Source organism: Mastomys coucha, unplaced genomic scaffold, assembly GCF_008632895.1.
Source record: "Mastomys coucha isolate ucsf_1 unplaced genomic scaffold, UCSF_Mcou_1 pScaffold22, whole genome shotgun sequence".
Classification (NCBI taxonomy): domain Eukaryota; kingdom Metazoa; phylum Chordata; class Mammalia; order Rodentia; family Muridae; genus Mastomys; species Mastomys coucha.
The window spans coordinates 233,451,369-233,463,375 of record NW_022196905.1 but is presented as its reverse complement, the minus strand read 5'-3'; the positions used below and the strand labels follow the sequence as shown (position 1 = coordinate 233,463,375).

Below are 12,007 nucleotides of genomic sequence, written 5' to 3'. Positions count from 1 at the left end.
AAAGAAAGAAAAAGAAAAGAAAAGAAACTACCAGAAATTACTCAAGAATAAATGCCCTGGCTGGGTGTGCGAGTCTTGATGCTAGAGCATTTGCCTGGAATACTCAAGGTTTAGGTTTCATCTCCAGCACTGCCAAATAAATGAATTATCCAAACTGAATGTGTCATTGAAAGCCTCCCACAAAGAGAACACTAGACCTAGATGACGTCCAAAGAAGAAACAACATTGCTTCTCTAGACAGTCACCCAGAAAAGGATTAAAGCTGACCTCGCAGATAGAACAGCCCTAGAGCCTTTCTAATTCTTAGAATTAATAAACAGGTGTTAGACTTCTTGCATATGAGGACCGTCTTCAAAAAGCCAATTGTGGTTTTAAAACAATGTAACATCACCTTCTGCCCACAGAACGGCAAAACAAGCAGGCCTCGCTGTGCACATCTCAGCGTGTGGGAGGCTAATGCAGAAGACTGTGGTCCAGGGCAAGCTGGCCTAGCCTGGGAGCCCATCTCAGATCCTCCTAAGCAAACACTGAGTGTTACTAAGGAGCAGAAGGCTGGGCAGACTCTCACAGAGTGCTCCTTTGATGTGGTCATTTTTGCCAAATAAGAATCTATTAAGGTGAAATGTGACTTTCCTAAGTCTTGACCCATCAGAGGCAGGAATGTGTGTGTTCCCCGAAATGCACATAGGGAAATGCTCGCTGCAGTACTATCCCAAATAATCCCGTGCTAGAAACCATCTAAACATGCCACTCTAAAACAAGAAAACGAGTTCTGGTTTGCTTCAAGAACAGGGAATTAATGAACAGCAAACACGAGCAAAGCATTGCCTGCAGAAAATGGACGGATCTCATAAACATCTCCATGGCTTAACAAATCCAACACGAAGGGTACACACCATACGACTCAGCTGATGAACTGTCTTAAATAAGCTGATGGACCCTTAAGAAGTCAGCACTGGCTCCACCCCTGCAGCCCATACCACCTGCCCCCACCCCCACCCTTCAGTGATGTCTCCCTGTCACTGGACCTATGCATCCTTCTCAAGTGAAGAGTGTTGGTTTGTATAAACGACTTTTTCCTCATTGTGTAGTGTTGAGGATCAACCCAGGCCCTGTACATGATAAGCACCTGGTGGACCATAGAGCTTGTGGGTGGAGGGGTTAATGGATGGGAGTGGGCAGGTCCTGGTATGTAGGGGAGTTCATTATCACAAACCAATCTAATAAGACATATACGTACAATTGTGCACCTTTTCATGTGTGTGTGTAAATATGCAGCTCATAGGACAATTTCCAGGAATCAGTTCTCTCTTTCCACCATGTGGGCCCCTAGTATCTAACTCGGATTTTTAGGGTTGGGAGCAAGCATTTTACACAAGAGAATTCCTGAGGTATGGACTGTATTCTTATTCTGGGTGCAGGAAGCAGGTCCTTCGGTGGACAGTGTGCTTGGCACTTTTGATGGTCACACACTCCTGCACGGATGTTATGCTTCCACCCAGAGTTTATTCTCATAAACCAATAGCACATGGGTTAAAAAGGATGCACACAGCAAACTGGAGAAACTCATCTTGCCAGAATGGTCCTTGATAGCCGGGGCTGTGGATTCTGAGACCTCCACCATATAGAGCCCTGCTATCAAGGGGTAGGTGGCCAGATCCCCAACGGCCCCCAATCCCTGGTCTCTACCCGCTCCCCTGACTCCGGCACACCTTGCAGCAGTTCCAGCAGTCCTGCATGTTGATCCAGTAGTTCTTGTGGTTCCAGAGGCTCTCGATGCCCAGGAAGTGGTCATCCTTGGTACTGTAGCTGCGCCCAGTCAGAGGGTCGATGAAGAAGCTCTCAGGCACCTCGCGCTTTCCTGACAGCACCAGGACCCAGGAGTGCACCCTCAGGCCATGCAGGTGATCGGGCTTTGCTTTCTCTGCCTCCTACACAGGGAAGGTGGGTGACCACCAGCTAAGGGGAACTCTCTCTCCAACATTCCTCAGAACTCCAGGTTTCAACCACTAAAATGGCCGGGGTGGGGTGGGGGTGGGAGAGCCCGGATCTGTGGCTCACTCTTTGGGGCACCCTGGGTGATATTTCATCCAAAGAAAGGCAATATTCTATGGGTAAGGAGCGCTTTAGTGAATCTTAAGGGAAGGCCTTTCGGCCCTGGTACATTATCCACTGGGCCCACCTTGACTAGCTATGACTGGGTGCAGGGCCGTGGAGACCCACCAGGAGGCGATCTTCCTCTTCCTTAAGCCGCTTCTGTTCTAGATCCTTGATCTCCTGTATTCTCTTCTCCTCTTGCTCCTGCTCAAACCTGCTGGTCAGGTCCCGGGGCGGCTTGATGGCGTATTTCTTAGGCACTGCCTTCTCTTTCTTCTTGATTATCTGTCACCCAAGAAGAGTGGAAAGTCGAACTCCCACCTGCAGTCTTTACAGGCTTAAGGGGATCAGGCCTAGACCTGACAGAAGAGGGAGCTGCCGCCCCAGCTCCAGGACCTACCTGTAGGGAGGAGCAGGAGTCCTCTTTACTGATCAAGCCTAGCTGCACGGCTGAGAATACTAAAGATCTCCCCACCAGCCTGGCACGAGAACACACACACACACACACACACACACACACACACACACACACACACACGGGGCCAGTCCAGTTGATCTGGATCCCAGACAGAAGGTGGGGCAGATAGTCCGGGCTAAGAGTTTTCAGGGATTATCCTTGGGAGAGTTCATACATAGATTTCAACCAAGTTCAAGTTTCCTGGGCCAGGAAGGAAAAGTGAACGAGTATGATTCTACATGTATATACATGTGTGTATATAATTAAGTACAAAATGATATGTGTTTCCAGGAAAGAACTCTCCAGGAGCTGCTGAGGTGGGCTTATGATTGTGAAAGAAATATAATCTCCAATCTTGGGGAATCAGACCCAGGCTTCCATCCCTGGGTCTCCATCCTCCAAAATATGTTATCACATTTTCTTCTTGAGCATGCCATTTTATCTTTCTGTATACTAAGAGTGATAACACCAACTACCCAGGGTGCCATGAATAGCCACTGAGTCAACCCAAGCCCATATTAAACCTGTTTGTCATCCAGAAAGTTCTCTACCTACATTACTTATTGGCATAAATTTGATTCTTTGTACTGCCTCTGAAACAAGGCAGCTAGGAGATGTGAGCTCAGAGGCCATGGAAGGGGGAAAAAATGTAAGAGAGCATTTGCTCATTCCTTGTGTGGTGGTTTGATTTAAAATAGGCCCCATAGGCTTATAGATAGTAGTATTATTAGGTTTGGCCTTGTTGGAGTAGGTGTGGTCTTATTGGAGGAGGTGTGTCACAGGGAGAGAGGGGGAGCAGGTTTGAGGTTTCAAATACTCAAGCCAGGCCCAGTGTTTCTCTCTTTTCCTGCTGCCGGCAGATTGGGATGTTGTACTGGCTGGTTTTGTGTGTCAACTTGACACAGGCTGGAGTTATCACAGATAAGGGAGCTTCAGTTGGGAAAGTGCCTCCATGAGGTCCAGCTGTGGGGCATTTTCTCAATTAGTGATCAAGGGAGTAGGGCCCCTTGTGGGTGGTGCCATCCCTGGGCTGGGAATCTTAGGTTCTATAAGAGAGCAGGCTGAGCAAGCCAGGGGAAGCAAGCCAGTAAAAAACATCCCTCCGTGGCCTCTGCATCAGCTCCTGCTTCCTGATCTGCTTGAGTTCCAGTCCTGACTTCCTTTGGTGATAACAGCCATGTGGAAGTAAGCTGAATAAACCCTTTCTTCCCCAACTTGCTTCTTGGTCATGATGTTTGTGCAGGAATAGAAACCCTGACTAAGACAGATGTAGAACTTTCAGTACCTTCTCCAGCACCATGTCTGCCTGTGTGCCACCATGACGATAATGGACTAAACATCTGAAACAGTAAGCCAGCCCCAATTAAATGTTCTCCTTATTAATAGTTGCTATGGTCCCATTAATCACAGAACTTGGGAGGCAGAGGCAGGGGGATTTTTGTGTTTGAGGTTGGCCTGGTCTACAAGCAAGTCCAAGGACAGCTAGGGCTATTGCACAGAGAAACCCTGTCTTGAAAAACCAGGAGAGAGAAGGGTAGGTGGAGAGTTCTTTTCTTGACCTGCTGTTCAGTGCTTCAGATCTCTGGGCCTCCATCCTTCAGCTGTAGAGGGGCCTGCCCCTTGTCACTGAGCCCTGGAATCCACCCAGGATGTAGAAAGCTCTTCCTGGGCACTCTGCATGGTGGTTTGTTTTTTGTTTTTGTTTTTGTTTTGTTTTGTTTTGTTTTGGCTTTTCGAGACAGGGTTTCTCTGTATAGCCCTGGCTGTCCTGGAACTCACTCTGTAGACCAGGCTGGCCTCAAACTCAGAAATCCGCCTGCCTCTGCCTCCCAAGTGCCGGGATTAAAGGCGTGCGCCACCACCGCCTTGCTGCATGGTGTTTTTTTCAAGTGGAAAGAGATTTGGGGTTTTTTGGCTTTCATTGTTGTTGTCTATGTGATTCTGGCACGAAACATATATGTATATGTTCATATGCAGGTGATGTTCATTACCCACAACCATAACCACACTCATACTCAGTACTTCATATTTTTAAATTTAAAAACTGCTTCTTTTGTTGGCAGAAACTCTAGTGCTTATCACTTTCTTAAAGAGCAGACAGAAAACTCAAACGTCACTCACTGGGGCCAGTGCTAACTTTTTCCCACTAAACGGGCTGGGGATGTAACTCAGAGTAGCATGCTTGCCCAGCACAGGTGAGGTTCTTGGTTCCATCTTGAAACTGTAACAGGTGTGTGTGTGTGTGTCTGTCTGTCTTGTCTGTCTTGTCTGTCTGTCTGTCTGAGTGGGAGGAGGGCTAAGAATCAAGCACTCCTTGGCCATTGTTTCCCACCACTAAAAGGACAGGACAGGCTTTTATCAGGTGCAAGGGGAAGTGGGTAAGTTGTATATAAGGCAGAAATCATCTGAGTTATGAAATTTGCCCAGTGGGAGAACAATGTCTTAAACTGAGCTAAGGCAAGAGGGACCACAGTTTGGAGAACTGGGCTGAGGGTGGTGCTGAGGACAGAGAAATCACCAAAGGTTTGCAAGAGGGAGTTTGGAGCAACAACGGATGCATGGTGATGAAGCAGGAACCCATAAGGATAAGGACAGCCTGCATGGGAACCTACTTCTCCAAGGATGTCCAGGGCAGAGACCCCGCCCTCACTTCCCTAAGGTGGCCAGGGCAGAGACCCCGCCCTCACTTCCCTAAGGTGGCCAGGGCAGAGACCCAGTTCTTGTTTCCTCTAAGGATGGTCATGGTAGAGCCCCGATCTTCTGAAGTGGATGGGCAGCCCCAGGACTGTGCATTCTTTGGCTGCCAGTGTCAGGCATACCTCTTTGGCCTTCACAGTGAGCGGACACACTTCCCTTGTCAGGTCCATGAGGCACAGGTCCTGTGAGCCATAGCCATTGACACAGTAGGCATCATAGCCGGAGCCAATCAGCATGGAGCAGAGCAGGGTGCTGAAGTCAAAGCAGTTTCCCTTCTGGCACTTGAGCACGGTGGTCGAGGAATATAAGTGTGTGGGCTGAACACAACACATGCATCGGCTCGACAGACCCCTTGCCACTCACCACTCAACCACCCACTTGTTAGGAGAAGGGCCCCTGTTGCATCCAGAGCCTCTTGAGGAAATGCTACAAACAGACCCACATAACCTACATGTGTCTGCCATTTTAAGGAACTGGTGGGCTCTCCTTCTCCTATCAATAATTGCTTATTCACCCCTCTTTCCTGTCTCCTTCCATTCTCAATCTCTGAACGTTTCAGAAGCCCGGAGATGGGGTTGAAGGCTATAGGCAGTTTGGTGTCCCCCAGCTCTTTGCTGTCCCTCCTGAAGTTAAAAAGGGAGACTGAGGTAGAATCCAGCAGGCAAGAGACCAGGCTTGCTATGTACCCTTGGGTCAGTGGTTGTCTCTCTCTCTTTTTCCCCTACCGGTGTCTCAGAAGGCTGGAGCGTGGCTGACCTTCTAGCACCCAGGTAAGCCTGCTGGGCTTGCTCTATGGAACCAGGGAGTAGCACTTACCGGCTTGAGGGGATCAGCCAGTGGGACCATGGTGAGGAAGTCAGATACAAACTGGGCACAGCTGTCCCAGTTGTAGAGTTCAGGGTAGGGCATCAGTGTGGGCCTCAGGGTGGTGCTCACGAACTTCTGCAAGTGAGAGATCTTGCCAGGGACCCTGTATAGCAGGGTCCTGTGAGGGTCCATGCCTAGCTGGTCCAGCCTCATTTCCTGAATTCTCAGGGGAACCCTGAAGAGACTTGGTTCTTGGGCCTTAGGGTGGTGGAGCAGTCTCTTGCAGAGAAGGACTGGCATTGGCCAGTGGAGGAGGCCATGGCAGAGAAGCACCCATTCACATCATTCTCCGGGGGATAGATAATACTAGCTTATTCTGGATCTGGGCTGGAAGGACAGGAAAAATCCCTTCTTTTCAAGCCCAGAGAGACCAAGTATGATGGCTATTCCTGATTGTCAACTTGACTACATCTGGAATTAACTACAGTCCAGAAATGTGATCCAAATATTGAGGCATAGTGACCACTGAAAGTTTAGGCCCAGGCAAGGTAGTATATGCCTTTAATCCCAGGAGACAGAGGCAAGCAGATCTCTGAGTTTAAGGCCAGCCTGGGACAAAACAAGTTCCAAGTCCAGGTATGGTGGTACACACCTTTAATCTGAGCCATACCTTCTGATGGAGACCTACATAAGGACAGACAATGGAAGAGTTGGTTCCTCTTTGCCTGTTTGCACTTACTGGCCAGCACATCTGCTGGAACCTACTTCATCAGGATTCTAGCTTATACAGAAGACCAGCTGAAACACCCAGTGTTTCTAGAAATTGACTGAGCAATTACTAGATTCTTGGACTTCCCATTCACAGCTGCCCATTGTTGGGTTAGTTGGACTACAGTCTATAAATCATTCCAATAAATTTCCTTACTATATAGAGCTATTCCATAAGCTCTGTGACTCTAGAGAACCCTGACTAAGACACTACGTGAATTGTCTAAATTTGCTCAATAAGAAAGGGCTAAAGGACATGGATCTCCAACCAGGATGAGACCTTTTCAGAGGCCCACAGAGGTTCTAGGCAGAGGGAGCTAGTGACCAGGGTGGTCTCCAGTAGCAGGTACCGACCCCTCAAGGGAAGCGCAAAGCAACAAGAAAAAGTGGAGCAGAGTAGGTCTACCCTCCACATGGCCCCAGGTAGCTCCCTGAGCCTCAGTTTTCCCCATCCATGGCTGCCCTATACATAGGCATGGAAGGTCTCCAAGAATGTGTTATAGTCAACACTGAAAGCCACAGCTAGTTCAAGGGCATCCTGGGCTACATAGTAACATCCCACCTTAAGACTAAAAAGGCTGGAGATGCAGCTCAGGGCGCTAGCCTACTGTGTGTCAGGCCCTGGGCTCAGATACAGCTTCCAATTCAGATCCCAGGCCTGCACCCCTTCCCACCTCCCGGGGTAGTCTGTATCTGGCCCCTGACAGGCCAGAGCTAATTCACAGGAGCTTCCGCAGGACAGCTGGAATTTGACCCAGAGACAGTGTAGAAGTGGATATGTCCCATCCCTACCCCTACCCCTACCCCTCCCCACTCCTGCTCTGGCCCTGCCCTCCAAGCCCAGGCTTACAGGTACATTGCACTCATTTAGTGGGTGCAAGAAGAGAGGCACGCGGTCTGGACACAGGTGGCTGTACTGGTGGGAGAAGTTGTCCGCCACCATCAGCAGGTGCTCCTCCTTCAGTGAGTTGGTGGTGTAGGAAGGAGGCAGCTTGGAGACATCAATGGGGGCCTGGCTTAAGGTCCTGTGCTCCAGCAGAGATAGCAATCACCTGGGTGAGGCCATGCTTGGAACCCCAGGAACCCCCTCCCCCCCAAAGTGCCTGAGCTGTCTTTGACTTTGCCTTGCCTTCATTCAATCTTCACAACTCCATGGAGACTGCCACTACTCACACTTTCACTCTTACACCGACAAAGTAATGGAGGCCATAAAAGGTTGACAGCCTTCCCCACCACCCCATCCCCGTCACTCAGCTGGAGGAAGGTGAGCTAGTCTGGGAGTAGAACCTCAAACTGAACCATATCCCTCTATGGCCCCCCTCGTGGCCCAGATGTGCCTTGGTCCTCCTTATGTCTTGTCCTTTCGGACTGTGCCAGCTTTGGGGTGGGAAGCCCCAGTCCGGACACTCACGTGTGATCAGCTGGGGTAGGGATCTCGATGGCCATTAGCTTCCCCTCCAGGTCTCGAAGCTCATCCTGGGTCATGATGGTTTCCTCTTTGCTCACTTCGGCTGGCTTCGTTACTCTCTCCACCTTTTCAGCCCGTTCTGCCCTTTCGGCTGCTTCCTCACGCTCAGCCTCCTCCTCCTCCTCCACTTTCTCCCTCAGCACCTCCATCCTGACAGCTAGAGATGAGGATCTCGGCAGGGAAAAAGCAAATATGCTCAAAATGGCTGTTGTCCATCATGAAGAAGTCACGGAGACCACTCGTGCATGCTGAGTGGCTGGAGGTATTTTTCCTCACAGAGGAGAAACAACATTCCTTGGAAGCATCCCTTCCACCAGGCATGGACAAACCTCCAACCCAGCAGCATGGTCTGGTTTTGAAAGCCGCTTGCTGCCTCTTGGGCACAGGGGAGACAACCAAGGAATGGGTAACGTACTGTACGGTATTCACAGCTCACTAGACACCTATTGTGTGCTAAGCCCTGGGGCTACATAAAAATGATATCCTTCAGAGAGACTAGGATGTAATTAGTCCTACGAGACCCATTCTACAGATAAGAAGAGCAAGGACTAGAGAACCTAAGAGAATCATCCAAGTTATAGTCAGCAGAGAGCAGATCTTTGACTGGAACCCATGTATTTCTGGCTTTGAAACCCATGTAAACGGGGAGCTATGGAAGGGGAAGAGTAGGGGATGGGGAGCAAGGGAAAAAACATGACAGAAAGATCAAGGTGTCAGTGGGCCTGCCAGCGCTAGCTGGGGCTCAAGGTCACAGACTGGGCCATCAAAGTAGGTCAGAGTCCAGACCTACAACACTACTCCCCACACAGGCTACCTTCTTAGCTCCTGAGTGACCCAGAGTGTCCTACCAGCGCCTCTTCCCAGGGCCTTCTCCTCTCCACAAAACGGTCCTCCCCAACAGGTCAGGGCTAGGAGACCCCAGGAAGGAATACTTTGCTTCCCTGGTCCCACCCTCCCTATCTCAAGCAGGTCCAGCCATCCCCAGATCCCAATTCCCTTCTTACCCTCCAAGAAGAGCCTTACTAGCTGTTGCTTGTCTCTATGGTAACGGGGGGGGGGCAGGCCCTGGGAGAGGAGGCTTCTGGGAAATGTAGTTTCCTGTGATCGCATAAGCTTCCATTTTCTCCACCACCACTACCACCATAGTGTGCTGGATGGTAGAGTTTGAGAATACAAGAGATGATCACCAAGCTTTTAGGGACTTTTGTGAGCCAGTTGTCAAATGCAGCATTATTAAATGATTAAAAACCTCCAGTGAATTATTGTCCCAGATATGTGAGTGAGGCAACATATAAAAGATTTTATTGGGGCTCAAGGTTCCAGGGGGTTAGAATCCATGATCATCGTGTCAGCAAGCATGCAGCAGGCTGGCTGGTCTGGTAGCAGAGCAGTAGCTGAGCATTTACATCCTGATCTCTAGGCACCAGGTGGAGGTTGTGGGGATAGCTAACCGAGAATGCTCGGACTTTGGAAAGCTCAAAACCCAGCCCCAGTGATACACCTCTTCCAATGAAGCCATACCTCCTTCAGAGAAACCATTCCTCCTGCCCCTAATCAGTTCCACCCATGGGGGACCACCAAACATTCAAATGTAGGAGCCTATGGGAGTCATGTCCTTCAAATCAGCACATGAAGTACTTAGTTCAAAAACAAAAGCAGTAGATGCTGAAAGCTCATCACCTCCCGACTATCTGGCTACTTTCTGAAGTGGAAACTTCAGGGTTCTTTGGGAAGTCAGTTGTGTTCGATGGTGTTTTGCTGGGGCAGACACATGAAGGAACGTTTAGCTGAAGCAGACGCAGGAGAAAGAATGTTCTGTTAAAGCAGGCACATGAAAGAACTCGTGATGAAGGGTTCTTCACTGAGGACACGCATGTATTGTTCCGCCTTACATTGCGTAGTTGAGCTGCATTTGTCAGGACTCTATAGAGAGAAACAGACCAAAAAAACCTCCTGGTGGTGTGCTTCTTGATGCTTTCTCGGACATGGCCTGATTGGTAGAGTGATGTCACCTGAGACAGACTCGCGTGTTGAGGCAAGACCCATGGAGGACATGTGATGTTTGGAGGGAGAATAAATAGGACCCAATGATGAAGACTGTGATGGAGGCTGAGCTAGGCTTGCTTATAGAGCTAGCTGTGCAATGCTTGTTGATCTCGCATCTTTGCTGGTCTTCGATTCTCTGAGAGAGGCACAACTGAGAGTTTTTTCCTGGTGTTCCTGCTAGTCCTGGTCCCTCCTGCTGACTTGGGTAGAGGCTGAGGCCTGGCTGTTCCTGCTAGGTCATTTCATCACTGCTGCTAACCCAAGTCTACCGAACTGGACTGCTGATATTTCCATGAAGTGTTTACAAGTGGATGGAGTTGCTGCTGCTAACCTGTGAACTGAACTGCCGATTTCCAGACAACACAGATGGGAATTGCTCCAAAGAACCATTTCTAAATAGTCCACTTCCCCTGTATCCTTTCTTTTCCAGTACCTCTGGTGGTGGTGGGCTAAAAGGGAAGTGTTTAAGAACCATCATTAAAGACAAATTTTGAGAAGATTAAAGTTACAACTTTCTGTGCAGTTGGGTAATTTCATGCTGACCAGTGCCACATGTGTGCCATGGGCACGCAGCTCTTCCCTCTTCCCTGATCCCATCCAGGGATGTCAGAGCAACAGTGTGAACCTCACTGTGGGTTATTTTCACCATGGGATTTGGCAAAGGCTCCTCTTTTCTTGGGAAGCAAATGGCTGAACACTATCAAGCTACCTCTGCCCCACCACAGGGGGGTACCCTTCACCAAGACATCTGGAAGGCAATGCAGGATCTAGGGTGGCAGGCTGCCTGACAGTGTGTGCTTTAGGCTAACCTGGGCCTCCAAAGGTAGTTTGTAATTCATGATATGGAAGATATCCTGGTGGTTGCAGAAGCTGAGATGTTATATTAGCAGCCTGGTTTCTTTTAAACATCTAAAGAGGAGCTGGGCTTGCTGCTAAATGGTAGAGCACTTACCTGAGCTATGGAAGGCCATGGATTTACTCTCCAGCAACACACACACGCACACACACACACACACACACACACTTTCATGGCACTGACACTCCCTCACACACACTCACTGTATTTGTTTTATTGCTCTGGCAAAATAGCATGAGCAAGGCACCTTATAGAAGAGTTTACTTGGGGTTTCCAGTTTCAGATGGTTAGAGAGAGCCCATGACCGCCAGGGGGCGGGAGCATGGGAGCAGACAGGCAGGCATGGCACTGGAGAAGCAGCTGAGAGCTCACATCTGGATCCACAGACAGGAAACAGAACACATTAGGAATGACTGGAGTCATCATGGCACAAGTCTTTTGAAAACTCAAAGCCTGCCCCCAGGCCATGCCTCCTCCAATAAGGCCACACCTCCTCCTAACTCTTCCCAAACAGCTCCAATAACTGGGTACTGACTATTCAAACATTGAGCCAATAGGAGCTATCCTCATTCAGACCACCACACCCACTGACACACACACACATCCACATACACCCACACACACACTGACACACGCTCTCACACTGACACACTTATTTATACACTCAGGCATATGTTTACATACACATCAACATACTCTGTTACACTGACACACACATTCATGCACACATGTACACACTATCTACACACTCAAAGCGAAAAATAGAAATATCATTAAATATCTAATTATAAGTTTAATCCAGATTATATTT

At 49.1% G+C, this 12,007-nt stretch overlaps 1 protein-coding gene across 1 annotated transcript in view; it reads right to left on the bottom strand.

Moving 5' to 3' along the window:
• The window catches only part of Drc7 (dynein regulatory complex subunit 7), a 25,359-nt gene extending 16,015 nt beyond the window's left edge, over positions 1-9,344 (bottom strand). The window contains exons 1-7 of the mRNA XM_031340945.1: positions 9,299-9,344; positions 8,238-8,465; positions 7,677-7,851; positions 6,068-6,193; positions 5,374-5,568; positions 2,224-2,382; positions 1,713-1,931 (exon numbers count right to left, since the gene is read on the bottom strand). Coding sequence (XP_031196805.1) covers positions 1,713-1,931; positions 2,224-2,382; positions 5,374-5,568; positions 6,068-6,193; positions 7,677-7,851; positions 8,238-8,443 — 1,080 coding nt within the window. The 5' untranslated portion in view covers positions 8,444-8,465; positions 9,299-9,344. The remainder of the gene's footprint in view (positions 1-1,712; positions 1,932-2,223; positions 2,383-5,373; positions 5,569-6,067; positions 6,194-7,676; positions 7,852-8,237; positions 8,466-9,298) is intronic.
• Between the last annotated feature and the right edge of the window lie 2,663 nt (positions 9,345-12,007).